Source organism: Chelonus insularis, unplaced genomic scaffold (assembly GCF_013357705.1).
Source record: "Chelonus insularis isolate UGA/USDA-ARS -01 unplaced genomic scaffold, ASM1335770v1 contig_94_pilon, whole genome shotgun sequence".
Taxonomy (NCBI): domain Eukaryota; kingdom Metazoa; phylum Arthropoda; class Insecta; order Hymenoptera; family Braconidae; genus Chelonus; species Chelonus insularis.
Window position 1 is genome coordinate 373,425 of NW_023276783.1, and position 27,907 is coordinate 401,331.

Sequence of the window (27,907 nt, forward strand, 5' to 3'; positions counted from 1 at the left end):
TTTATTCAAATATTAGCGCTTCTTCCTTGATAAAGTCGTAATTTCAAATTAAATTTATTGAATTTAAAAAAAAAACTCAAAATAAATACAAAAATGAATGTTGTCAAAAATAAATCTTCGAAGCTATTATTATAATTTCATAGTTCATTTTTATAGAAAATTTTGAATGTCAACTTATAGAAATATTAATACTCAAACTTACTCGTTTGAAAATAAAATAATAATTAGAAAATATGTAGTTAAAAAAATATAAAATAATTTTTCAAAATTATTCTGTTCTTAGGAATCAAGTAAGCCATCCTTGATTAACTTTTCTTTTATTTCTGGAAACTCTACGGTCCATTCAGTATCTTCATATTTCAAAATATGCAATGAATAAATTTCATTGGGAATTAAAAGAGAATCTAACTTTTCTAATAATTCTTTAGAATTCTTGGTTTTAACGAAATCTGAAATCAAATTAATTTAACATTTACGAACTTTTATTATTAAAGATATATTTATTAGAAAAAAAGTCGAAATCTTACCTAAAGTGTTGCAGATCAATCCTAAAGCACTTGGTTTCAAGAAATCATCTTTCATCATTCGTAAATCTTGATGTTTAACTTCTGCAATGTTTCCATAATCAAGGAAATAAATTTCTGCACTATCTGGAGTTAAACTTGGTTTGATACAACATCCTCTGTACCATTCGTTTTCATATTTTGCAATACACAGTTCGTTGTTTCTCGGAATATAAAATTCCGATTTATTGCAATATTCCGTTAATAATTCAGGAAGAACTTGTGAAATATGGGCAATAAGTTCAGTATCGATAGAAGCAAAAACGTATTTAAAACCTGGTTCAATAGGTGCTAAGAAATAAGCCTTAACAACTTCACCTACTTTACCGAGTTTTCCAACTTCCATATTTTCAAGTTTCAAATAATCTTCGTCGTTAGTTTCTTCTTTCTTTTGCCAGTTTGGTTCTAAAAATTCATTAATGGTATCATTTACAACTGTACCTTGTAAATTCTTCAATGTAACACCATTATCAATAGAATCAGAGAAATGTAAAATATAGGGAGTTTCTTGATCAGCAATACTCTCTAGATAAAAAATAGCTTTTTCACTGGGTGGAACATTCTTTATTCCCTTTAATGTTACTTTTTTCGCACAGTAAGGTTCTTTTTTCAGTTTAGCAGGTAACACTTTAAGTTTCTTAAGAGTCGTTACTTCATTATTGCCAAAATCAACATAGTTAACCTTAATCTTTGGATTTTCTGGTTTCTTTTCAATTTCAAGGACAATAGCTCGATAATAATTTTCATCTAAAAATTGAGCCATAACCATATCACCAACTTCTGGTATAGTAGTCAAATCCAGAGCGATTTGGCAAGCTTTTGCAGTATCTTGAATAACTCGATGATACCGTTCTACTTCGTTGTCTTCGAGAGATCTAATGCATAATATTGATGGACTGCGATATGACTGAATGCTTACTTTAGATCCATTTTTTATTGCAACAATTGGACTTGCTAATAGATTCCAACTTCTTATTTCAAATGTAATGGTTGGATTTTCGATTAATTCTCCACGTAAGAATGAGTCAGAACTCGATGTACAAGATTTATCTTCGAATACTTTGAAAATAACTGTATTCATGTTCGATAAGTCAACTTTAGATGTTAATATGATTGTGAAAGGATGAATTTTTGAATATTTTGGAGGAACGGGAATTACTGCATCAACGTCACATTTTAAACCTTCATCTATTGATGCTATTGTTATAGTTGGACTAGTCGAAAGAACACGACCACGTCTCCAGAAGCCATCATCTGATTTAAAACCGCAAACAAGATCGTTCACTTGAGGTCTGTAAACAAAATTTGATAATTGTACATTTAATTATTTAATTTACTAATTATTATTTATTATTTTATTTTTTTTTGAAACTGATTTTACTTACTTGAAATTAGTATATTGTGATTTTAGATTGTCACAATCATTTTTTAAAGGTTCCATCAATTGAGTATATTCATCTTGAACTTCGTCGTATAATATAGCTGCTATTACTGATTCTTTATTGATTCTTTCTGTAATTTCTCCTACAACTTGGTTCACTCCTTTTTTCAAAGTAGCTAAAATATTTGGAAAATCAGTTATGTTTTCGTTTTGTTTCATTGGAGATTTGAAACTTTCTTTAACTGGAGATTTAACACTTTGTTCAACCGGAGGTTTGACTGGAGATACTATTTTCTTTTGTAAACTTTCTATTGTTTTATTATTTTCTAGATCTATTTGTTCGACAGATTTAGAGAGGATTTCTGCTTGTGATAATTTCAAAGGTTTTGGCTTGGCTTCAATGTGAATCAATTTTTTAGGACGTTCTAATGGTGTAGGTATTGTTTCATGATTTTGTATTTTGTCAAGAATATCTACATTTATGATACCATCATTATCTACATCAATCATTCTCACTTCAATAGTATCTGTCTCTTTCAAATTTTTATATTTTTCTTGATATTGAGGACGAATTCGGATTATTCGAGAAAATCTTGGTATATTTGCAAGTTCTCCAATATCACGTAATTCTATAGGTCCTGTTACTTCTTCGATGGTTCCATAGTCAATATAATCAATTTGTAATGTTGAACTAAAATCTAAAAGAATTATACGATGCCAAATTCCATCATAGATAGCAGCATAAATTTTTCCAACTACTGGATTTTTTACTTTCTCAAACTTCTCACTCATTGTTGTTAATTTAGCCATCAAATCCATTAGTTTTTCTATATCAGAAGTTTTTTGAACACTCAATAATCCATACTTGTGGACAACTACGATTTGAACTGAAATAAAATCTACCGAAGACAAAAAACTATTTTCATTTCTTCTAAATTCAAAGTCTCTGTCATGAACTTGAGATACACTTTTCCTGGAAATTTCTAGTCTACTTGCTAAATCAATTTTTTTCTTTTTTTCAGATGTATCTGATTTTATACTTGAATCAGAACTACCGATAAGTTTTTGCTTGTCACTCAGTTTTGATGATGTATCATCGAAATCTTGAGAACTAACAGTAGAAATTTTTGTATTCACAACGTTTTTGTTTGACGTATTTGGATTTGAAGTTTGAATTAAAGATGGAATCATACATTGAGTTCTATGCTTTGGCCAATCTGCTGCCTGACATTCGGGACTACAATAACTTCCTCCACATGATTTACAACTATAAATTGCATTTTTCAAACAAGCTAAACATTGTCCAATTTGATCACTCAATTCATCATTACCATGAACATACGAATTAGGCATTCTTTTTTCGTAAACTCGGTTTAATTGCCTTTCTACTTCAGGGAACGGATCAGGAATATGGTAATGAACGTATCCACGTCCTAAAGCTACATGACGCTGTCCAGCAGGGTCAACTATTACTTTTCCTCGACTCCAGAGTGCATTTGTCTCTGGATACGGGATATTATCATAAAATTCAGACATTGAAGGATGTACGAAGCGTCCTTTTGGATAATTATAATAATAAGGACTCATTTCGGGTGGTGGAAGTTTAAAATTCTCAGGACGAGCTTCCAATGGTCTCAAAAATCTAGAATAATTGTAACGATGATCTTGTGATTCAATAATCTTTACAGGTTCGAAATCCTTTTCAGTTGTTGGTACTGATCTATTTTCATGTATTTTATTCTTACGAAACTCAACATAGAGATCAAGCGGTGGTTTGTGATCTAAATTGGCAATCGCAGCTTCTGCTTCGGCATAAGTATCATAAGATACGAATGCAAATTTCAAATCATTTGCTACTAATATTCCTGTGACTGTTCCAAATTTATTAAAGACATTTTTTATTCCATTCTATAAAATTAAAAAATTCCAATATTATTAGTTTGACGATTAAAAAATTTTATATGAGTATGAATATGAATGAACAAAATGATATTCACCTCATCTAATTCAGCTGGCAAATTTGTTACATATAAAGAATAAAATTCTTTTTCTCTGAAAGAAATTAATTTATTGTTTACATATTCAACTGAAATAAAGATTATTTATAGGAAAAAGCATCAAATTAATTTTGACTGAACAATAGTTTGTTGGAATATTATAATACCTCCCATTCCTATGAGATTCACCCATTTTGTTGTTTGAAACAAATCCACTCAGAGTTCTCAGAAAAATTCAACACCGGAATTATCTACGTAGTGTTTATTTCACGTTTGATATGAACGTATATACGTATTTAGTACGTACGTATAGAACTTGAAACTGTAATAAAAAAACTTCATCAGCTTATTCTCTTATTGGACTGCATCAGAAAAATATCGTAACATACTAAGAGAAGCAATATAAAGAAATATAAACAAACACATTTATAACTAACACATACATATTTTAAGGATTCTTTCATCACACTTGAGGTGAAAGATTGAATCACTACTATAATTACTGATAAAAATATTTATTGTAGATAAATTAAAAAAGTATGCGGTTTTTTTTACAAGAATAATAGTCATTTGCGAATTTTTGTTAAAACTATTAAGTAAAGAAGAATGATTTTAATTGAATTCATTTAATAAAGAAAAAACTTACCAATTCGAAAAAAATGCCAGTTAGCATTACGAACAAAGAACAATTCTATTCTTATTGCGTCTTATTTAATAAGAATTGCCTTACACTAGATAGAATGATTTTCCTACTTATTTATCCACAAAATAGAGTAAAAAAATCGTTGATTTGTTAATTTGCTCGTTAGAAATTCTTTATTTCACGTGGTGATAAAATATCTAAAGAATTCAGCAGCGCTTTTGAAGACAAATAAAATTCGTATATCGAGATCTGGAGGGAACGCTTCAAAAGAGAAACAAAGGCAGACGCCATCTTTGAACAAAAATGCAAGTGATCAATTCAATCAACTATCGACAAATAGTAAACACCATTGTCTTCAATCTAATTTTGTAAATAATTTATGTTTATGACGGAAAATTTAATAATATAAAATATGATACAAAAAAAAAAGGATCTAATTTTCAATTTTCATAGTGAAATATTTTTTATTTTTCTTCAATCTAAGAATAATAAGATAAATTTAAAAAATGTGTTAAATTATCATTGCCGACACTTGATTCAACATTTCCGGTAATAAACTTCAGCACATGCGCAGTAATGAATTCCAACCGTACGTCATTTTCCGTTTCCATTTTATTATTTCTTCGTTTGGCTGACCTCAAGTGCCCGCAGTCCTCCTAAAACACCTTCGCATTGTCTCTCGTTGTTATCACCTACAAAGGAGTTGTTGTTGTTGTTAGTACGTGGAAAAGAGTAAGTTCGAAATGAGTACAAATAAATCGATATTATTTAGTATTGAGTATAAATTTAAATGGATAAAAATATTGCAAATATTATTAAATAGGTTTTGAGGTTTCCTCCGCGGCCATCGTGGCCTTTCTTAACCTTAGACCTCAATTTGTCGATTCTTTTTAGTCATCTTGTATCAATAATCTACTTTAGTGTTATTTTAAATAATTTCTAACATTTGAAGCATCTTTTGATCAAGAAAAATTGGGTCTAAGATGATCAATAAGTTGTTTTATGGGGTCAAGTGTCAGTGCATTGTGCTTCCGCGTGCTTTCGCGCGTTTTAAAGCAAATAATCTCTTTTTTTTGTGTTTCAAGTAAAGTTTAATCATGGCTATATTTTATTATTTTAGAAGGTTGTTGTATGAGTCAAAAAATAGAAAAGCCAGTACTATCAGGTCAACGCATCAAGACCCGAAAAAGAGGTAAGACGTCGATTTTTCATTCTAATAATATTCAGTATCTTTTTTTTATTCAGCTATAAATAAATACTTAATTATTGTACATTCTCTTTAGATGAAAAAGAGAAGTACGATCCGACTGGATTTAGGGATGCAATACTCCTCGGTTTGGAAAAGGCTGGTAACGACTTAGAAGCTGTCTCTAAATATCTTGACACGGCAGGTTCGAAACTCGATTATCGTCGGTATGGAGAGGCTCTTTTTGACATCCTCATCGCGGGGGGACTACTTGTTCCGGGCGGTTCAATCGCTCAGGACGGTGACAAACTTTGTAAAACTAAAGCCTGTGTGTTCGAGCAACCAGAGGATATAGAATCATTGAAAAATTTTGAGCAGGTAAATTTTGAACCGTCATTATATCTTTCACAGTAATTTTCCATACTTATTTGATTTCAAAATTTTTTTAGGTCTTCATAAAGCTTATGCGCCGATACAAATACTTAGAAAAAATGTTTGAAGAAGAAATGAAAAAGGTTCTCGTGTTTATTAAAGGATTTACACCTAAAGAAAGGACTAAATTAGCTAGAATGACTGCTCTCTGGATTTCGAATGGATCAGTCCCTCCCACTGTTCTTTCTGTATTAATAAATGAACATCTTGTTAAAGATAATTTAGCTCTCGACTTTCTTCTTGAAGTATTTGTTACTTGGAAGAATGAGAAAGGCCTTCCTAGTCTTATGACGGCCCTTAAACGTGGAGGAATTGAAGGAAAACTAATGGAATTCGTCCCACCTAATAAAAGAACCGAAGAATACTTCCGTTCGGTTTTTGAATCCGTCGAATTGGCTGATATTGTTAAGCTTCATAAGGCTCAAGCAAGTCAAGAAGCCAAGCGTGATCTCCAACAGTTATTAATTGATAATCTTGCTGAAAACCGATCTATCAAAGATATTGTTCTTGATCTCAAGGAAATGGCCGTGAAATATAGCATTCCTGAGCATGAAGTTATTGGCTTGGTAATAATTTATACATTAAAAAAAATTCAATATCATAATTGTAGATATATTATAAACAATTCTTTGTTACAGATTTGGGTTGTTATAATGAATCAAGCTGAATGGAATAAAAAAGAAGAACTTGTGGCCGAACAAGCACTAAAACATTTAAAAGTGTATACACCATTGTTTGGCGCTTTTACAACCACTGCCAAATCTGAACTAGCGCTCATTCTCAAGGTCCAAGAGTTTTGTTATGAAAACATGAATTTCATGAAAGTCTTCCAGAAGATCGTACTGCTCTTCTATAAAAGTAAGTTATCTTCTTCAATTCAAATTCATGAGTGTGTATCACTTTTTTATTATCATGATTATTTATTTTTTTTTTCTTTTAAATAGAGGACGTAATTTCCGAAGAAGTAATTCTCAAATGGTACAAGGAAGGTCACTCGCTCAAGGGTAAAATGCTCTTTTTGGACCAAATGAAAAAATTTATTGAATGGTTGCAAAATGCTGAAGAAGAATCTGAATCAGGTGAAGAAGATGATTGAATATAATTTCATTTAATTAATCATAAAAAGGCTGTTTTACAACAACAGAAAATTAAAATAATAGTAAATAACGAACAAGAAAATAAAAAGAAATCAAGACGATAAACGAAATGGAAAATCATATTTAAGACATGTGGTTTCCTTTATTCCTCAAAATTTTTTTTTCATATACATTTAACGCGACATTACGACAAAAAACACATGAAAATCCGGTAAAAATGTATGGGTGATGGGTGATTAAGTATCTCGAAAATACGCCAATTATGAAATTAAATTATGCTGTGTACACTAAACAAATTGTAAATTTGCAATGATTATCAATTGTGTATTACTTTAAGAAAAACATATTTTGTTCTACATTTTTATAAACTCTGCTATTAAATACATATTGATCAAGCTAATACGAAGAAAAAAATGAGAAAAAAGGATAAATTTTAAAAAAATGAAAAAATGAGAAAAAAATAGATATATTTAATAACCTTTTTTCTCTTGTGTACGAATAACTTTCGGATGCCCCATCTTATTTTGTACGATAAAACATTGTATTCATTTATAGAAAAATATATCATATATACTGTGAAATTTTTTTGATGATTTTTTAACACTTATATAATTGAGAAAGAAAAAATAAAATTTCCATCCATTAATTTATTGCTTCTTTTTTTGTTTATAAATTCTCATATCTCCAACATTTTGCTTTTCTATTATACTCTTACCATTCATGAATGGTACAAGTTTATCTGGAACCATAATATTTCCATCAGCAGTTTGAAATGTCTCACAAATAGCAATTAACATCCTAGGAATAGCACAAGCAGTACCATTTAATGTATGTACATATTTTAGTTCTCCATCTTTATTTTTGTATCTAATTTTTAATCTGCGAGACTGATAATCAGTACAATTACTACAACTAGAAAGTTCACCGAAATCTTTTTTTCCAGGTAACCATCCTTCAATGTCTATTTTTCTGTAAAATAAATTAGTAAAATATGAATAATTGAACATTATTTATTGTACAATAATTATTTACCGATAAGCTGGTGCTCCTAATTCATGAGAAGGCATATCAATAGTTTGAAATTGGAGTCCTAAATTAGTAAAAAGATCTTCTTGTATATCTTTAAGTTCTTCTAAAAACTCTGACGAACTATTTTCATCAGTACAAGCAAACATCTCAACTTTCGTGAATTGATGAACTCTGAAATCATCAAAAAATATAATGTAACATTGATGCGAGAAGCTACTATGAGAATATTATTTAATTACCTATAAATTCCATGCTCATCAGCAGAGTTAGATATTTCAGCTCTAAAACATCGACTTACTGCTGCGAGTTTTAACGGTAGATCATGAACATTGATTTCACAGTTCATTAATTTCATAGCGAGAGCCATTTCTGCTGTTCCGGAAAGACTTAACTTGTCATAATGTTGACCTAAATTATAGACAAGGTGTCTTTCATTATCCATTACTAATCCACATCTTTCAATAATTTTTGTTGGCAAAATATCAGGAACTGAAACCAGCTTGAAGCCTTTTTTCATTAATCTTCTTACAGTATATTGAATTAGAGCTTCTTCCATTTGAGCTAAATCTCCTAATAAAATGTAACTTTTTGGTCCAGCGATAGGTCCTAACTGATCCATTTGTAATAGTTTTAATGACTTAGAAAGCTCAGAAAAAGTTTTTGGAGTAAATTCAAATTTTTTTAAATTTTCACATGCTCTTAAAATTTTCCCTGATTTATTATATTCTAAAACTCTTGGGTCTGTAAGGTTAGGAAGTTTTTCCAGCTCTTTCAATAACATTTGTCTTGATTTTGGACTATTTACCAATTCCAGAATTTTATCAATGTCTCTGGCAAATTTTCTATGATTTATATCATTCTTAATTATGTCTTTATTTGCTGGATTACAATAAAACTCTTCGTTGAATTCAGGTTCTGGGATTTCTCCCGAATTCGTTGATGTTTGTAAGTTCTTTTTCTGATTCTAAAATTAATAATGAATAATTATTATCTTTTAGTCAACAATGGAATTATTAGAGCAATGAAGTAATTCATGTACTTACAATTGCGAGAAAATTTAATTTTTGATAAGTAATTGAACGTTGTAAAATTTTTTTAAACATTTTTATTCAATTTCTTGTCGTTTTTATAAGATATAATTTATCATTTAACACAAAAAATTCATAAAAATAAAAACCACTAAGTTATTTTGTTGATTATTCAATTGAATGTGTACCACTGAAACACTCCACGTGCTGTTGAAGGTACTATATCTGTATTATACATATAGACATGTATAAATATATGATGGAATGTTGTGAGAAATATAAGATGTCACCAAAAAATTGTATTCAAATTCTACGAAGTACTTTAATTAAGGTTTTTGTAATAACATGTCAATGTATGCATTGGCAAGTAGATCATCCTTATTAATACCCAATTTAGACATTAAATCATTAGCTATTTCCTCTCCAACTTTAGTATCCTGATGATCCTCTAAAACTACCTGAATATGAATTGATTAAAAAAAATGTTTATGAATGTAATTATCGAAATAACTTACTTCTATTTCCATATAGTTGCCTAAATTTAAGACATTATCAATATGTATTCGAGATTGTCCAACTAAATATAACAATCGAGTTTTTTCAACAACTCCAACTCTTCCGTTAGCATCAGTTAAAATTTTATCAATTGCTTCAAGAGCAGATTTATCAGTGAATGAAATTTTTGTGTAATTACTTAATTTTGGGCCTTCATCTTTAGGGCGCTGATAATGAATAAGTTCGCCATAATTATCCTTAAAAATGATGGTATTCATGTCATTTCATGTTTGATTAACATATTAAAATTATTACTTACTGAAAGGACTCTCAATTTTAAATAACCATTGGGAACAAAATAAAAAGTATCTACTTGCTTGAGCACGGTCGGTTCACAGCCAGATAATTTTTTCGCATTAATTTTAACAGAATCAGCGTCACGTAAAATTGCTTTAATCTCAATGTTCCTCATTTTTCTCGAATAAATGAAATTTTTTAGTTCAAATTAAAGGAGTAATAATAAAAATGACGCTTCTCTATACTTGAAAACAGATTTTTGGGTGCATCCACATAAATTATTGTGTATTTTCAATTATAAAATCGCTTGATGGACGTGAATAAAAGGTAAAAGAATGTAAATTTTTATTTCATTACAATAGTAAATAATAATGTTATTATAAATATTTTTTACATATACATTATAATATATCTATAATGGTATCTCATCACTAATTAGATAATAATTATAAATGAATACGAACAAAGATTTTATGTAATTAGAAAATTTTCTAATAACGCTGCTGTATACTTGTCATTTATATATTACTACTATTGTTATTATGACTATCAAATATATATATATATATAAATATTTTTCGAAATATAATTATAAAAGTATTAATGCAAGACTCATAAAGTTTGGTATGTTTCTTTAGTTGTAGAAAAATTTTCAAAATACAATACGTATAAATTTAGCTAAAATATTGATAAAAAATTGAAAAAATTTAATATTATATAAGAAAAACTTACGTATTTCATCGCATAGATCGTTACAAAAAAATTGATTGTAGTGTCAATGATGTGATACCGTGTCAATAATCGTATATGTATAAACTCACAAAAAAACAATCTATTTACATAAAATCCTTGATAAAGGCATTATTAAAACTACGTTTCATTTTTTATCGTAATTGTGATATTTTCATGATTTTTACGTGTTTTCTAACACTTATTTTATCATTCTTCTTCTGTAGTAATTTTGATTTCATTGAGTACGAGCGCCACTATTTATTGAACAAATTGCGCTCTGACAAATGCATCAAAAGATGAAATAAAGTTTATTATTAAATGTATCAACCAACACTGTCACCCATCATTTCTATAGCAGTTGTATTTTTTGTTTTATTGGCTTCTACTTCAATACTGACTTCACCGCAATCAATAAATTCCTAAATAAATAAAAGATCATTATTAAATAAATTTTGATAAATTAATAATTAGTTTTTTAATATATAAAATAATTTTATAACATAATTGCAACAAACTAACATAAGTCTACAATAAAAACTCATTGAAAAAAAGCATTGATGTACGTAATCAGTGTCTTAAAAACTCTCAAAGTTATAGCTTAAACTAGTAGGCATGTGTAATTTACTAATCATAGAATGTTAATTTCAGTGTTGATATTATTATTAAAGAGTGTACTATTATAACTGAACGATAAAGATATAAAAATAGAAACCCTTACTTCTTTATTGAAATCTTCGGCGCCGTCTAGAGTAATTTGATCTCCAGGATTTGTTGGTATCTGGTGAGTAGTACTTGTAGGAAATTGATACTGCTCTCGACGTTGAGCATCAGCGTCAATTGCATGGAGCCTTTCTCTACTTCTTCGTAACTCTTTACGTAATCGTTCCCGCTCCTCTTCTCTTTCTTTCACGATTTTCTAAAATAATCAATTATAAATATAAATATTACAATGGCATTTTTACTATTTTTGAATGATATCTTGAATAATCATAACAAAGAAATATATCTATATTGTGATAAATTATATGTTTACCAAAAGTTGCGAAAGTTGTGTCGATAGGGAGTGGCAAATTGGTTGTAATGTTACGACAGGTATAACTGGTTGATGTGGATGAGGGTGTGGTCGTGGAGCTGGACACCCTGTAGCTTCACAACTTGAAGATGTGGTAGATGTAGCTGTGCCCTGAGAAGCTAAAACGGCCTCGGTTTCAGTGACAGTAAGTGCAGAATTGAGTATTCCAACCAATTGATTAGCCTGACTAATAGCCGCGAGTATCAATTCAGCTGGTTCTTTTTCTAATCCTGTCAGTTCTGATGCCATATCGGCAACATGTTCAAAATCTTCTTTTGGAATATTTAATATTTCTGCTACTAAGGATTGTTTTTCAGCTAAAGCTTGTTTTATTATTTCATCTTTCCTCCTTAAACATTCAATAGGTGTTAAAACTGGCTCTGCTACATGGACCGGCCGAACTTCAGTATGAACTTCCACAGGATCAATAAGAGAGCACTGTGTACATGTAACTAATCTCATTGACTCTCCTATTCCTGTAGTTGGTGGGTTTGGTTCCGATGGTGACTGTACCTCATTTTCAGGTTTTGGTTTTGAATTTTCCTCAGGCAATGGAGCATCCGGAGTATTATTATCTTCTCGCTGTGTTTCTACACTAGATGAGTTTTGATCTGTCGATTCTTTTACAGTTTCTAGTGTTTTATCAGACTTATCTTTATCGGATCCATTTGAATCCATATTGGAAGTACCTTCTGATGGTGGGCTTGACTCTTCATTCATGACTGTTGGCGGTGATGGTCTTCTTCCTTCTCTGTTTCTTGCTTTATATGCTTCTGCTGCTTCTGAGATATGTTTGCACCATAATTTACGTTCGGCAGGTGAAGACGCAACTAAATCATATATTTGGGCTCCTTTTTGAGAGGTATTCACCAAGTAAAGAGAATTTTTATCAACGGCATTGTTTCTCACAAGTACGGTTGATACTTTAACAATTGGACTGAGTACAGAATTCACTTGATTTGTATTCATAAATTTTAATAAATATTTTTCTTCTTGACGATGTAAAAGAAGTATCGTATCATCAAGTAACACAACATGAAGATCAACTGGTTTGGGTCGATTAACGATTCTCCATTGTAATGGCCCTTCGTAGATTAAAGTTCGTTTGGTAATATCAAGATTTTTAAACTCTTGAACCGTAGGATGATCAAATTTATCGAAAGCTGATCTGTCTATCATACGAAGTATTTCTGTTAAACGCTGGCAGTCCTCAGCTTCTCGTACGGCTTGATTAACTAAACTAAGAATTTCTTTACTACGTTCTACTGCGCGCAATACTGCTGCTTTCTCTTTCTCATTACTCTCCGGTGTGTACTTAGCTAAGTTCTCAAAAAGGAGTGGATATTTTGTTAACCTTAACATTCCCGTAAGTATATGATCTTTTAGCTGTAGCCTTCGACATAAAGGATTTGCCTCAATTTCATTTAAAAATGAATTCAATTTTGGATCTTTACGTCGTCTATCTCTCAAAGCATCAAGAGCTACTTGTTGTTTTGCACAATAAGTCGATGCTGCACGTTCAAATGTTTCACCATTTTCACCATCAAACATCTCCAAAATTAAGTCTCCAACATCACCCACGCATGGATTTTCTTTTTTCTTCCTCTTCATCGCTTGATTAAAACGTGAATGAATTGTCACCATTTCATCCAAGTTTGAGAATAGTAACTGAATTTGGTCAAGAGGAAGAACTTGCGATTCCAGTAGTGGCTTATGGAAGACGTATGATAAAACTTTAAGCGCTCGTACATGCGATCGTTCCGTGTGAAATAATTCTTTAAACAAAAAAAATTAATTCATCAGTTAATTTATATATATTATATAATCGATTTTGATTAAGCTAATACTAACCATTGATAACTTCTTGTCTTTTTTTCTCTACATTACTGAGACTTAAGAGAACATCTTCCGCAACTCCATGACTCCAATCTGGAGGATCCGGTTCAACATCTACATCACTATCCCATGATGTAGAAGTATTGTGCCCTGCGTTGGCAGGATGTACTTGTTCTAAGCTAGTACTTGGGCTGTCTAAACTTCGAGTTGATAAACTACTATTTGATGAACTTCCTGCTGAATTACCGGGAAATGCTCCAGATCCTTCACAATCACTGAAATTAATTATTTTAAATGAATAATTTGTTGTTTAAATCCTCACAAATGGATGAATAAATTATGTATTGAATGTATAAAAATCCAATGAAGGGGAAAAAATGGAAACATATTTTTAAACATTATAGCAGTTTATAAATCGTGACTCATGAATGTGATGTTTATGTACCTTTCTGAATCAACACTGAAACTATTTGAAGTAAGGCGGTTCAAAACCATTTCAAAAAGTTCATTTGGCCTCTCAATATTTGGGGTAAAATCATTACGTGTAGTAATGTCAGGAATAGTCTCGTCAGTACGTGAATTGGGTCGAGGACGTCCTTGTCGTGAACTATTTTGTCTCATGTTTTATTTGTTTTTTCTCGCTTCGGATTTTCACAGTCGTTATAAAAAGGTCTCGCTCACTATGACAAATGTTTATTGCCAGAAAAAATTTTTTTTCCCCTTTGCTTTCTGATTCTTCTTTCAAACAATTTTTGATAAAAACAAATCGTCACAGTTAATTTAAAGATTGTTGACTTTGACGAATATTGAAATAAACTAACACGTGCATTGACATTCTACACATTTGCTTGTATACATTTCAGCATTACGTTTTTTATTTATAATTCGTTCAAGGTAAAAAGAATTTATTAAACGAGCTTTTACTTGATCTATTAAAAAATATTCATCCTTTGATATTTATAAAAATCAATTTCATGTATATAAAAATGATTAATAAAGTAACTAGTGCATATCATAACAATTGTTTTGACTAGAATAAAACTTTTACCAATAAAACTCTAACTAGATAATAAATTTTTATCGAGAGTTTATAATAATAAATGAATTAGATAACGCATTTATTAACAGTCTTATCGATGCCACTCCTCTATCACTTTAATCAAGCTCTAGATGCAATAACCCACCCTAAGAGTGTAATCCATTTGTGTGCATACGAGTGCACGTTAGCTTATGACTCGCCCCTATATCCACTTGTTATCCCTTAAGTATCACATTTATAGACATCCAGACTTAACTCTGTAGTCTTCACTGAACTATGTCACGAAACGTGCGCTTGCGTATCTAAAGTTGGAGGCTGAGTTTATAGAAGTATTGATTTTAAGCTATCGATCGCTTCGGAAATAAAACTAAAGAAGATTGTGTCTATCTTGATAATTATACCAGTTACGTATGTCATTAAAATTCAATATTGTTTCAACTTTTCCTTCTCCCTTCCATATATTGATTTTATAACAGAAACATTAAATTTTAAAGCTTTTCAAATTTTTCCATTAACTTGATCGTTCCATTCTATTTCATATTCACTATTATTGTTTAATGACTTACTATTGGATTTCCGATAATTTTTCTAGAATATGACATACTAAATATAAGATCTAGATAATTGACTGTGATAAAAGTAAAGTGAATTATAATAATGATACAGATATTAAGTATAATTTGATATGCTGCATTTATGAATTATTATTATAAATATAATAAAACATTTAAATCCTCTTTAAGTCCCGACTAACCGAATATTATGTTTTTGTAACAAGTATTTATTTTAGTCGCGCAAGGCCATTGGATACTGACTTGTTCATCGAATATAATTCTTTACTAAGTCTCCACAATATTGTATCAGAATCGAGTATATGATCTCATTAAAAAATTAGAATCCATATTCTGTTTACAACAAAGTTTTAACTGGTTTTAATTTAATAGATTTAGTTTTATTTTTTCTTGATGATATTTAAGTAAATAAATACTTCAGCACGTTTTTTTATCATTACTAAAAAATTTTACTGGTGATATTTACGTCTGTAAAATCACGCGTTTAACGTCATACTGAACTTCTACGTAGCTTTAGGACGCTTTAAGAAAGACTGAACTTGAGGAAATATGGGAGTCTGCGCACGTGAGTTTATAATAGTGGGTGAGAGTACCATCAACAGGATGAATTCTGCCAAAAAATGTCTACGATCATAGATTCAGTAGCCACTATTTTAACTCGAAGGATTTACAGATATTCATCAGTTATGATTTATTTACTTTATTTATATTCAAGAGTCTAGACCTTATATCAATCAATACTTACTTGGTTTTCGAAAGATTAGGATCACTTGTTTTACGCTTTTCACGTAATTGTCTCTGAAAAAAATTGTCATTATTAAATATTTTGCTTAAAACAGTCATTTATCAATTATCTATTAATTTTTATTTTTATTAAATTAATAATTAAACATATTTATTTACCTTATGATGTATCCGCTCCTTGTAACTTTCCGATCTGTTTATATTTGATGTCTTTGGCTTATTAGAAATATTTTGCTGCACCCTATAAAATAGAATGAAACGATGAATTCAAATAATCAATCAAAAGATTATAAATAATTCCATCTCAGTTGTATAAATATTAGTAAAAAATGTGTCAAATAATTTTATGAAAATAATATAAATTTAGTGAATTGTTTACATTTCGGAAATATCCTCTCGTGAGGAAGGATCGTCCATACTATCAGGATGATCACCGTGGGCGATAATACGTCCTCTTTCAACGCTGCTACGAGTGTTTCCGCTTGCGCCGCCCCCGCGATGTTCTCCTGCAAACACAAATCATTCACTGATTATTCGATAAAAACTACATGATAGAAAAATTGGTTTTAACTCATTACACTTTTTCATCTTATTTATTCAATCATGATATTTTGGCATTAAGCCAGCTATCAAATAACACCTCGTCAAAGTAATTCTAAATCTTACAAAATCTCAACACCAACTAACTTTAGCTCTATTTCATATGTAATATGGAAACATATTTCTTGAAAATCCGAGACAGATGAAGGCCAATAAGGGGAAGATTTTTACTTTCCCTCTAATTTAATTTAGGGTTCAGACGGGAAAAACTTATGGATTTCCGGCCAAGCTCAGTTGGTTACTTATATGAGTGTCTACAAGAAGATGCTTATAGGTAGACACGTTCTAACTAAAAATAACCGATGCCTTGATTTTTCACGTTAGACATATCGTCAACGAATGGCACGTGCCCTTGTGCCTTTCCTCTTCCTTTATTATTTGACATTTTTGGTTTGCTCATGAGTTTACGTTTCAATTTTATCTTTTTTCTATTTAGCTCTGAATTATTTTTGTCTCAAATATATGAAAAAAATTAATGACAATTTATTTTTAAATTTGTTTAAATTGAACGCATTAGCTTTTTTTTATCATCTCCAAGCACATTAGGGATACATGGATCCATAGATTTTGCCTGGTAAGTAACAGCAAAGATATTAAATCTTGCTGAGTGTGGTTTATATTAAACTGTACTGCGCTGCATTCACGTGCAACAGATATTTGTGGCCTACGATAGTAAAATACTATAAGTATCTTTCGGAAATATTCCACTGATTTACTTTAAACACTGGATATTTCCGATTGATTCACTTCAATTTTATTCATGATCTATCTTTAACCAAAAATATTTACCCAGCGAGTTATTTCAATCAAATAATTTTATCGTATTAGTTTTTCAGAATATAATAAACGTTATTATTTTTTGTTTGTTTTTTAGTGATCAAATTAAATGAACAAACCTTTGTAATTATTATTGACGATTAAATTCTCTTCTCGACGAAAATATTCAGGATTATCAAGCAAATTAAAACTTTCCTTGCATTCATCATTAATTACAAGATAATGAAGATTTGAAATTTGTTCCACATTAACAATTAATTCAGTAGTAGAAGTTATTTCAGCACAATTATTACGGTTTTTTTTCACAACACCTAAAGATTCCAAGACTTTACCAGCAATAGATCTCTTAGAAGTCGCAACGTTCCTTAAATTTTTTGGTTTTGTTATCTTCTTGGTAATTCCTGAATAAATTTATTTAATTCTATAATATTAAATTAACTTTATGAAGTGAATTTAAATGAATGAATTTAACTTTTTACACACATTCAGCACTAAATCATTCACTAGATTATTTAATGAAGAGAGAATTTTTTTTAAAATAAAGAAGAAATAAAAATAAAATGGTTGATAAAAAATAATCTTAATTGTAAATTTAATGACCGGAAAAAAAGAAATTCAAGTGCTGAGTTTTGTGAAAGATAAAACGTTTCTCGTGTTATATCTCGCTTTACCGTCAGTCTTGAACTTGCGGTGAAATCTGTTCTTGTATCTCTCCGAGGACATTTTTAGGTTGCCAAAGCTGTTGATCAGGGGTGAAAAATTCGAACCACGATGGTGGGGGTGTTGTTCTCTCAATTGATCCTTCACAAGCTCTTCCATCTCCAACATCACTCAAGAAAATTCAAACTTATTGAAATATTTTAATAATAATCTTCTCACTTTAACATCCGCACATTATCCATATACTGTTGAGCAAATTTATTTCTACAGAATTAATTCTCGCCACTTCCTTCCTACTATTAGTTTATTTCCGGTCCCCACCAAAACTCACGATTCGCATATATCCTTCCTTTACTCTTCAGAGTCTCTCTGTCGGTCCAACACACTGAGAAAGTATCATGATGATGCTTACGCTGTTACACACGTGTAGAAATTCAATGATGCGCATACTCACACTACTCTCTATTGTTTCTTCATCGTCTTTTGTAGAATTATATTTTTTGATTATTTACTTCTCCTTCATTTTAACGATAATATTATCTTTGTCTATTTTTCTTTCATTGATGACCAGTGTACCATTTTTTTTACTTCATTATGAAGTTTTAACATACATTACTCCAAGATATTAATATTTTTAATGTTATTAATATGAAATAATAGTCTAATTAAATAATTATACTTGTATTAATTTAAAAATGTGTTGAATATTTCGTGAGATACTTTAGTATTGTTTCAATGATACTGACTCGTGCTGACTACGCCCACAAGTTGGGTGATAATAACATGAAGATCTGTATGCTAATTATTTAATTGAAAAACTCGTTTGCCTGGTATAATACCACTGTGTGATACATTTTGTAATATTCAACTGACATATTGACATTTTTAGTTCATTAAAAGTCAAATGTGATAAAAAAAACATTGAAAAAATTTATCAATATGATAACAGTGGATAATAAGAAAATGTCTACTCGAATTGGTTTTTAATATTACTATTATAATACTATTTGTAAAGCTAACATGAGTTGAAAACCGCTTGATTAATTTATTTCAATTTTAATTGCATTACGCATATGTGTAAATATTCTAGATGTCGTAATGATTTGATGGTTTTTAAATAAAAATTTCAACTATGTAATTTATTTAATTATATGTTTCGTATTTTAACTCAATTATTTAGTAGATGATGAACAAAAAATATTTCAAGAACTCACCATTTTCACCATCCGTTAATACACCTTCTTCTTCAACTCTTTTAGCACGTTCAACTGCAAATAGCATTTTATAATTAACATTTTGTAAAAAAATATGTATTAATAATTTATCAATCATTAAATAAATCTATATGATTCATAAGTAGAGAATAAAAATTTTCTATTTTTGTAAAATAAAAATAAAAAATGAAGTTTTTCTAAAATTTTTTGTTAGTCTACTCATTTTTTTTTTCTTTTTGATGATAAAATTATACATGAATTGTTTCTATTATCTTTAAAAAAAACTTACTGAGATGCATCTGGTTCGAAGAATGATGGTGATGATGATGATGATGAGATGAAGGCGGTTTTCTTTCTGGTCTGATACGTTCCATAAGTTTACTTATCCGATCATTGCCACGTTCTTTACGTGGCAATGGTCCGGGACAATTTTCTTCTATCACTCGAACACATTGACGATGAACACTTAGTGAACAGTCTGAAAAAAAATTCATTATTAGCATTCTTAGCTTTCTGATTTGTTTCTGTAAAAAATTGACGAGTTTTTTATTGAATGAAATTCTTACCATTACATTGATAGCCTTGAGGGCCAATTCCTCCAATAATAAGCTGACAATGATTACAATACGTAACAGTAAAATATTGATGTGCACTAAAATGATGTCCTCGAACTGTCATTTTTCGAGTTTTCCCTGTAAGTATACGTGCCTTGATATTAGATTTATCTTTAGCTACAAATGTCGGCACTCGATCCAATGATACTGATCGCATTTGGAATATCTTCGTTAATATTGTCGCAAGTCCAGCTGCAGTTGTAAATTGACGAAGATCTAGTTGGTCTTTTTCAATATCTTCTCTGTAAAAAAATTTTAATTTATAAATTAACTTTTTGAAATATAATAAATAAATCACATGATTAAAAATAACGAATATTTATACGTACAAATATGGATCCATTTTAGGTACAAGATAAGTCTCAATAATTTTTGATTCTTTAGATTTATCTGATTCACTTTCATCAAGTTGCGCGTCACTAGGACCAAATAGCATTCCAAGTCCTGCAGTACGTTTTTGTTGAAAATCTGCAAGCTGTTCGTTTAATTCTTCTTTTGCCTTTGTTCTTGCTTTCCAAAATATTTTTCGTAATATTTCTTCTTTGTCTGACTCACGTAAAAGCACATCATCTATCTCACGTGCTACATTCTCATCTACGTTATTTAATCGTAGAGGCTATTTATAAAAGATAAAATAATTGAATCACTTATTAAACATTCTATTTTCTCTCATTAATTTCTAATTATAAATTAACGTATAATTGAACACTTACAGCACCAGGTACTAAAAAACTAGAATGAATTTCGTACGCCCATTTCCGCATCTCTTTTGCATTTCCCTCTTTATATAGATCAGTTACTAAATAAAATAACTATGAAAACAAACAAAATTTATATTAATAAAATGAATTATTATTTATTTAAATATTTATTAAATAAATATTTACCAGACTTGAAGGATCACTATTAGATAGAACGTAATTAATAAAAACTGAAAGATGTGCGTGATGTTCCCACAGCCTTGATAATGATTTAAATGGTCCGTGATCTTCCAGTTGCCCCTGGAAAAATAAATAATAGTGATTAAAACTGTAATACATATAAATCACGGAAAAATAGTTGAGTAAATTTATAAAAATATATTTTACCACTTCTTGATCACTCATATCATCATCCTCCATTGACATAATTGGTTGTTGAATTTGTAGTACACCAGGACTACTGTCGTTTAACATTTGACGAGGTGTGGATGATGTGAAACTCTCTATCAAGCTCTGTATAAAAGACAATGATTAATTAATTATTGGCAATATTGATAATTAATATCGCGGAAGTTTTTGTCTATAAATAAGTTTGATATTGAAGCTACTGACATCGTTCAAGGTTGATGAAGTGACATCAATTGTGGAATTCGGCTGCGGATAAGGTGGTGGTGGTGTTCCGGGTGGAGTGACATGAATAGGATCATCCAAATCTATACCGCTTAAACGACCGTGTCTTGGCGGTGATAAATCATTCATTGACTCGGATGCTAAAAGCAATCTACTGGCCTCCGATGATGAGATCGTTGTCGTTCCCAATTGCTCGGGTGACGATTTTGTGCGTTGATGTTTATTAAGAGAATTTGGTGAACCCAAATTCGTGCCCTGTGAAAACTGCAACAAAATTTCCAGAAACATTCCAATGTGTATTATTTTTGCAATGAATGTAGGCATAAATTTGAGTTTATGTACAATATACATTTTCCTGGAGTTAGTAATCACTTAATTATAGGTATGGGATCTTAAGTCTAAACTTTATTTATTTATAGATTATTATTAACTGGGTTACTTATGAGAATAATATACATTAGAATAAATAGTCATTATTCTACATTGTCTCAAAAATGAATAAACGAAAAAAAATGAAAATTGGCAGCGGTACAAGTGTGACGAGTTGATGGTACTACTTACAGAGTTAGGTATACCATGACTGGTGGTTGGGGGCGTTAAATGAGTCAGCAGTTGTCTCTCCAGCTCCGACTGAATTACGTTGTGCGTATTTGAGGCGGGTGGAGGTCGTGGAGGCAACGGAGGTGGGGAGAGACTCTGCATGGACAAGGATTTACGTGATGGCAGGGGTGGCGGTACATCTCCACCACCGCTGCTATTACCAGAACTGGAATAATGGCCAGAGGGAGACGAGGCATTGGTTACCAATGAGCAAAGCTGTAAGACAACAACTGCAGGTTAGCCAATACAAAAAAAAAGGGTTAGCTAAAGCATTCAAAAACTATTCGTTGGATTTTTTGGACGAATGTGTAAAGCTTTGTACAAATTAAAATTAAATGGATAGATCAAACTAAATTAACTTGAAAAAATATTTGATACTTGGTGAATGATACTTTTAATTACACATTTAATAAAGTTATTTACAACATAATTACCTGATCATTTGTTGTAATTGCTGCAAGCTGTTCTTGTAACGTACGAACTCTCCTTTCAGCACCAGCTAATTCTGCTTGTAATGATGTTGTACTTGATGTATTTCCCGACCCTATTCCTAGCTTCGCTAATTCACTTCTTAATTTATCAACATAACTCTGCTCTTTCTCCAACATTAACTGAAATGTATGGACTCGTTGTGTCTCCAATTGACGTTTTTTCTCATGCTGCAATGAATTTAAAATACATCAATTACATCTTGATGTAATCATTCACGATTGACTGACAGTTACAGCGAAAAATGAATGTTAAATATGAGTAAATATTGCCATACAGAAATAAATTATTAATTGTTGAAAGATTAAAAATAAGTATTACAGGAAGTTATAAATAGAGTTTTAGAATAAAATTAATTTGAAATTAAAATGAATAGAAGTATTATTTTGTGTTAACAAAAGAAAATAAAAGAATTAACAAGCTTACTTTTCGAATAAATGCAGTAGAGATGAAATCAGTAAATGACGGTGTTCTGACCATTAAGAACGGAAAAGAATTCGTAGGGATAACAGATAAAGCAGAGTGATCGAGAACATAAGTAACAGTAGAAGCTAGGGTATAAAGCGATTCATGTAACTCTCGGCCCAAACTGGGACTTACGTCAACAGGTTGGGGTCCAGTTATTCGAGCAGTACATGGAGCACCACCGGCAGGAGCAGTTGACGCTCTGTGTAGTGAAGTAGCGGGATGGGATGGCGATACCATAGTGGAAGCAGCAGATAAACTTGTTGGTCGTTGATGCTGGGTCGTACCGACTTGTAATCCAACCATTGATGAACCTACAGGTTTTTGCTGAACTGTCAAAACCACCTGAGTCGACGCTGCGGGCACAAGTTCAAGGCTTAGTTGATTAGTCATCAGATATTTTTGCTCACACCGCATTTGTGAGTAAGGCACACGGTTTAGCTTAATTTAGTTAGTAACTCTTATGTTTTACGTTATGAGAATACGACTAAATTGTCTAAATAAAAACATTTTTTTACTTTGTACACTCTATCCATCAACATTTTAGCTTGTTATTATTATCAATAACTTTATAATTAATAGTTACCAATTTAACTTATTTTTAATTACTTTTTAATGGTGACATTGAAATAATCTTTAACCGAATTATTATTTCAATGGATCATTGATATCTCAATTATGCCATAATTTGTGTGACCTTGGGTTCTTCATAAATGATTTATGGCGATTAATTGAATATATTATAACAATAGATGTTGCAGATACTTTTTCTGTTAACTGTCATGTTTTATCAAGAAAAAAAAATTGATATAATTTTAAGTATTTGTTGATAATTGTTAATGAAGGTAATTTACGACAGTCTAAATTAGTTATTCGTCAGAATTGAGTGATATTTTTCAATATAATTTTGTTTTCTTGGCAGAATTTTAAACGATTTAAACTTAAAACAAATTGTTTGCTTGTACATTTTACTCATTTTAAAATAAATAGTTTAAAAAAATATAAAAATGTCTCTCAAAGTCAAAGGCATGCATGAAACTGCGTCAGAGTTTGTGAGGCGTTAAAAATGAAATGAGGAAATCTCTCTGAATCAAGTGCACCAACTTTCAGGTATATATAAATATAAATGACGATATCAGTGTTTATAAGTATTCAAATAAATCCGCAGAACAAAAAAAATCATCACACTTTTATTCACCAATATATCATTTATATTCATCATAACTCGAAATTTATTTTTTTCTTTTTTACTGTTTACTTATCTTCTCAGTAAATTAACAGTTTGTATAAAATCGAATTATGTCGAGGTACGAAGTAACTATCTAGAAATCATCACAATAATTTGTATAAAAATATCACTACAAATCATAAGATTAATATTTCCAATATTTCATACTGAATTTAATAGATAACTTCACTTTTAAAATTATTCATGATTTAGAGAAAATTATGTAATAATTATGGCTTTCATATTTTCAGTGATGACACCTACTCCAGTTTGTAAAATGACAGAACTCACCAGATGTGTCACACAATATATAATTATAGCAACAATAATTGTTCTTGTATAATTGTCAGGAATTAAAGGTCGATAAAGACTGATTGACGAAGCTAATGGTGAAACGAAGTTGAGACTCGCGTCGGATATTTGCGGTAATAACGTAATATACGGACGGAAATATGCGACAGGCGTCACTAAACCTGGCGTATGCGATTCATGTTTATAAACTTTACTCAATATTACCATTGCAATTGATAATAAAAGTGCTAACGTCAAGATGCCTTCGTATATACGAGTTGAATAAAAAAAGAAATTTTTTCATTGTTTATATGAACTTTTTCAGTTAAAACAACTAATATAGATACGTGAAACATTTTGAAAAATAGACTTGTCATAATCACAAGATATATTAACAAGTAAATTTCTTACTTAATTAATTTAATACATCATATAATTATATTATTGTATACTACTTACAATAATTTCAAGTAAAATAATGAATTATTAATTAGCAACAGTAAAAACATATAATTTATAGTTTTTTGTTGTAAAATTGAATAATGGTAGAGTGATTACAAATGTCTAGTAATTTAAGAGAAAAATATATGTTTTGATTTCCATTTTTAAATGAATAAAGTTAATTGTGATATTGTCACTGCTATAAACACACGTGCTTACATCACTGAAGCCGCGAGTTATTGTGTTTACTATTACGCATATATAATTGAAAAATTTGCGACTATCGATAGTAAAATGAAAGCAGCGACCTTGGATTCATAGGCAGATAAGTATCACATCCTTTACTACATGTGCATTCATTTTATCGTCAAGTAATTACTTTTCAACGATCGCATTATTGACATTCGTACTTACATTTTATTAACTGTACCACCTCTGTGTGTGTTGACTGCATAACATTAACTCCATTGACCTAAAAATAACGCCAAATATATATTTTTATATGTACAAATAAACAAACAATTAAGTATTTATGGAGAGACGTTATTTTAAGAATTAAATGAAATATTTTAAATGTTCTTACCTTAATTATTTTGTCACCCGCATGTAATCCAGCTCTTGCTGCAGCACCACCTTCCAAAAGTAATAAATAATTAGAAATAATTTCCTTTCTTTTAAAATTATATGGGTGAGATGATAGATAGATGATGGTTCAAAGAGATATGAGTTGAAAAATTAACTAATCTCCTGAGAAAAATTATTGATAACCTATAACCCTTAGTTTTAACTTGTAACTCTTTTATGATGTAAATGAGGTGATTGGATGAATTAAAAAGATAATTACCTTCTTTGACGGATTGTACGTAGACAGGATTATCTCCAGAGACTTTCATTCCATAACCTGCATCATCCTTGTGAACGATGAGAGTCGCGACGGGTGGTGGTTCCTGCCCTCCTCCCCCACCAGCCCCGACGACGCGGCGCAACGCCGTCGTTCCATTCATCCCTTCGATATCCGCCACACCTTGACGCCAGGTTTCACCTCCTCTTTTGCATCCAATTCAACGATCTTCCTGCAGTACAAAAGAACCGCATAAATAATTAAATTATTATCTAATCTAATGATTGAATTATAAGCTTATTAAATAATTAAATCAGCATATAAATTTATCATTAATATCAAAGAGATATATAATCAAGTTATTCAATGGAATGATCCCTAAACCTAGTTACGGGTTATTTTGATGTATAACATCAATTATAATATGAAATGTAGGTATGAGAAATTGGTTTGTATGTAAATTTGGTATTATTACCAGAGGAAAAGGATAGAAGACGTCATTAACTTTCTGAAATTTATCTAATCGCTCGCTATCTGATTTAGTCACACCTAAGGCCTTTAATAGGATTTTAAAACTACTTGATTAAATAAAATGTATTGAAAAGCTTCAATGAACATGCTCTGCTCTACTATCGGCAGGTGGCTTTTATCCGGAAGTTCAAATTTAACCTTGATCTTCTTTAAACATCCTAAACTTATCTTAGTTTATCATCATTCTGAATACTGAATACCATTATATATTTTTTTATTTTTAAATGCACTCTATCTATTCAATAAATTTTCCAATAGTTTTTTTCAGTGTTTACATGAGAATCCTACCAAGCATCAACATCAAAACAGAACTCATATGGAAAAAGTTTTGGTTTTTTATGAATTTATTTATCCTTGTATAATTATTAATTCTAATACAATTTCATTTATCAAAATAAAATATTTTTAACTTTTATTTGTAATTGTTATTATTTTTATGAATATGAGTATACGTACTGATTAATTATTATTCATATTTTTATTTATTAATAATCAGTGACATCATGAAATAATTATTTAAACAAATTGAGATAAAATACAATTAGTTGATGGAAGTTTGGTAAGAACTCTTAATAGAATATTACTTCATGTAGAGTAATAAAATTGTGTAAAATACTTTGGAATGTTGATGAGAATATCAAATGAAATTACAAGCAAAGATGTTTGACAAGAGCTAAAAAGAGTGCTCACCTTGGTGACAGCTCATGACTTGAAAGAGTTCCGTTATCATTGTTAATTGATATTGCGAGATCATTCGATACATTGACGTGTGATGTCCGCAGTAAAACAATGAGATAAGTCAAGGGTTAAAGATCTAATGTGTAATAATTGTGTTATACAATAGTTATATGGATGTTGTTGAGATGTGAATATGTGATAAATAAATATAGTACAGAATGTAGCTTGGTCAAATGCTTACCTTTCATTTAAAAGACTGTTGAAGAAAGCTTTCAGGTAAATAAAATGATTCCACTCAGAGAATAAGAAATAAGGTACACTCGATTGTTTTATTATAGGTTAATATTCAATGTAAAAATTGGAAGACAATAGTTGTAACAATTGAACACACATGTACATTAATGAGAAACGGGTAATTATTGTTTCTCTTACACTTTCACGGCACATTGCGATGACGCGCTATGATAATCCATGCTATCAAAAACGTTTGGTCCTGTTGATTATTAAGGAAAGTACGTTCTAGATTTAGACAATGAAATATCTAGCCTCGGCTTACTTTTGCCGAGACTTTACCGAGGCACTAATGTATTTTCTTTATAAAAAGCTCATCCAGGCTAACAGAAAAACACTACTAACAAGTGACAGCCATCTTGTTTCGGACCAAGAAACGCAAGCAGCCAGTGGGTGGACACTCAAATACAAATGAAAACTCCTAGAAACTTTCAAGTCCGAGACTGGCGGATCTTCTTCAGCTATATGATTGGTGCCGACATTTTTTTTTGGCGCTGAAATTCAAATGTGTTTCATAAAGTCAGGTACATAACATCTTGTTCTTTTTTCCAGTATGTATTTTATAAGATAATAGTAATAGAATAATAATAATTATTATTAGATTATTAATTATTATCTTATTTAATTATTAGAAAATAATTAAATAAAATAATAGCAATAAAATTTATATATCCACATTAAGCAAAATCAAATCTATAAATTTATAAAACTTA

General features: G+C 30.3%; 5 protein-coding genes across 11 annotated transcripts; 1 reads left to right on the forward strand and 4 right to left on the reverse strand.

The window, feature by feature from the left end:
* Positions 1 to 174: 174 nt before the first annotated feature.
* On the reverse strand, positions 175 to 4,864 carry LOC118072726 (uncharacterized). The gene is made up of 6 exons (XM_035092822.1): positions 4,588 to 4,864; positions 4,109 to 4,263; positions 3,942 to 3,996; positions 1,949 to 3,852; positions 528 to 1,855; positions 175 to 449 (listed from the first exon to the last, which is right to left on the reverse strand). Exons 2-6 carry the CDS (start codon positions 4,132 to 4,134, stop codon positions 280 to 282), a joined length of 3,483 nt encoding a protein of 1,160 aa, XP_034948713.1. The 5' UTR covers positions 4,135 to 4,263; positions 4,588 to 4,864; the 3' UTR covers positions 175 to 279.
* A 318-nt stretch (positions 4,865 to 5,182) lies between these two features.
* Positions 5,183 to 7,493, forward strand: kra (basic leucine zipper and W2 domain-containing protein kra). Its single transcript, XM_035092700.1, has 6 exons — positions 5,183 to 5,316; positions 5,705 to 5,776; positions 5,868 to 6,148; positions 6,220 to 6,768; positions 6,841 to 7,060; positions 7,147 to 7,493. The coding sequence occupies exons 2-6, from the start codon at positions 5,716 to 5,718 to the stop codon at positions 7,296 to 7,298; spliced, it is 1,263 nt and encodes a 420-aa protein (XP_034948591.1). The 5' UTR covers positions 5,183 to 5,316; positions 5,705 to 5,715; the 3' UTR covers positions 7,299 to 7,493.
* Positions 7,494 to 7,926: 433 nt separating this feature from the next.
* On the reverse strand, positions 7,927 to 9,434 carry SerRS-m (Seryl-tRNA synthetase, mitochondrial). 2 transcript variants are annotated; one of them, XM_035092698.1, is made up of 5 exons: positions 9,372 to 9,434; positions 8,568 to 9,292; positions 8,332 to 8,499; positions 8,120 to 8,268; positions 7,936 to 8,038 (listed from the first exon to the last, which is right to left on the reverse strand). In XM_035092698.1, the coding sequence occupies exons 1-5, from the start codon at positions 9,429 to 9,431 to the stop codon at positions 7,947 to 7,949; spliced, it is 1,194 nt and encodes a 397-aa protein (XP_034948589.1). In that variant the 5' UTR covers positions 9,432 to 9,434; the 3' UTR covers positions 7,936 to 7,946. The 2 variants fall into 2 exon arrangements, with proteins under 2 accessions (XP_034948588.1, XP_034948589.1); XM_035092697.1 differs by having other exon boundaries at positions 7,927 to 8,268.
* A 56-nt stretch (positions 9,435 to 9,490) lies between these two features.
* Positions 9,491 to 10,406, reverse strand: LOC118072664 (uncharacterized). 2 transcript variants are annotated; one of them, XM_035092702.1, is made up of 3 exons: positions 10,171 to 10,406; positions 9,872 to 10,078; positions 9,491 to 9,814 (listed from the first exon to the last, which is right to left on the reverse strand). In XM_035092702.1, the coding sequence occupies exons 1-3, from the start codon at positions 10,321 to 10,323 to the stop codon at positions 9,683 to 9,685; spliced, it is 492 nt and encodes a 163-aa protein (XP_034948593.1). In that variant the 5' UTR covers positions 10,324 to 10,406; the 3' UTR covers positions 9,491 to 9,682. The 2 variants fall into 2 exon arrangements, with proteins under 2 accessions (XP_034948593.1, XP_034948592.1); XM_035092701.1 differs by having other exon boundaries at positions 9,494 to 9,814; positions 9,872 to 10,108; positions 10,171 to 10,405.
* A 248-nt stretch (positions 10,407 to 10,654) lies between these two features.
* Positions 10,655 to 27,280, reverse strand: RhoGEF2 (Rho guanine nucleotide exchange factor 2). Of its 5 annotated transcripts, none has more exons than XM_035093300.1 (22): positions 27,145 to 27,280; positions 25,698 to 25,926; positions 25,437 to 25,486; positions 25,268 to 25,325; positions 23,029 to 23,249; positions 22,374 to 22,598; positions 21,901 to 22,155; positions 21,322 to 21,603; positions 21,097 to 21,222; positions 20,896 to 21,009; positions 20,722 to 20,820; positions 20,338 to 20,624; positions 19,961 to 20,250; positions 19,684 to 19,872; positions 19,395 to 19,448; positions 16,523 to 16,649; positions 16,303 to 16,384; positions 16,145 to 16,197; positions 13,804 to 14,063; positions 11,914 to 13,727; positions 11,599 to 11,796; positions 10,655 to 11,299 (listed from the first exon to the last, which is right to left on the reverse strand). In XM_035093300.1, the coding sequence occupies exons 2-22, from the start codon at positions 25,855 to 25,857 to the stop codon at positions 11,204 to 11,206; spliced, it is 5,040 nt and encodes a 1,679-aa protein (XP_034949191.1). In that variant the 5' UTR covers positions 25,858 to 25,926; positions 27,145 to 27,280; the 3' UTR covers positions 10,655 to 11,203. The 5 variants fall into 5 exon arrangements, with proteins under 5 accessions (XP_034949191.1, XP_034949189.1, XP_034949190.1 ...); XM_035093298.1 differs by having other exon boundaries at positions 22,855 to 23,249; XM_035093299.1 differs by lacking the exon at positions 27,145 to 27,280 and adding an exon at positions 26,916 to 27,037 and having other exon boundaries at positions 22,855 to 23,249.
* Positions 27,281 to 27,907: the final 627 nt, after the last annotated feature.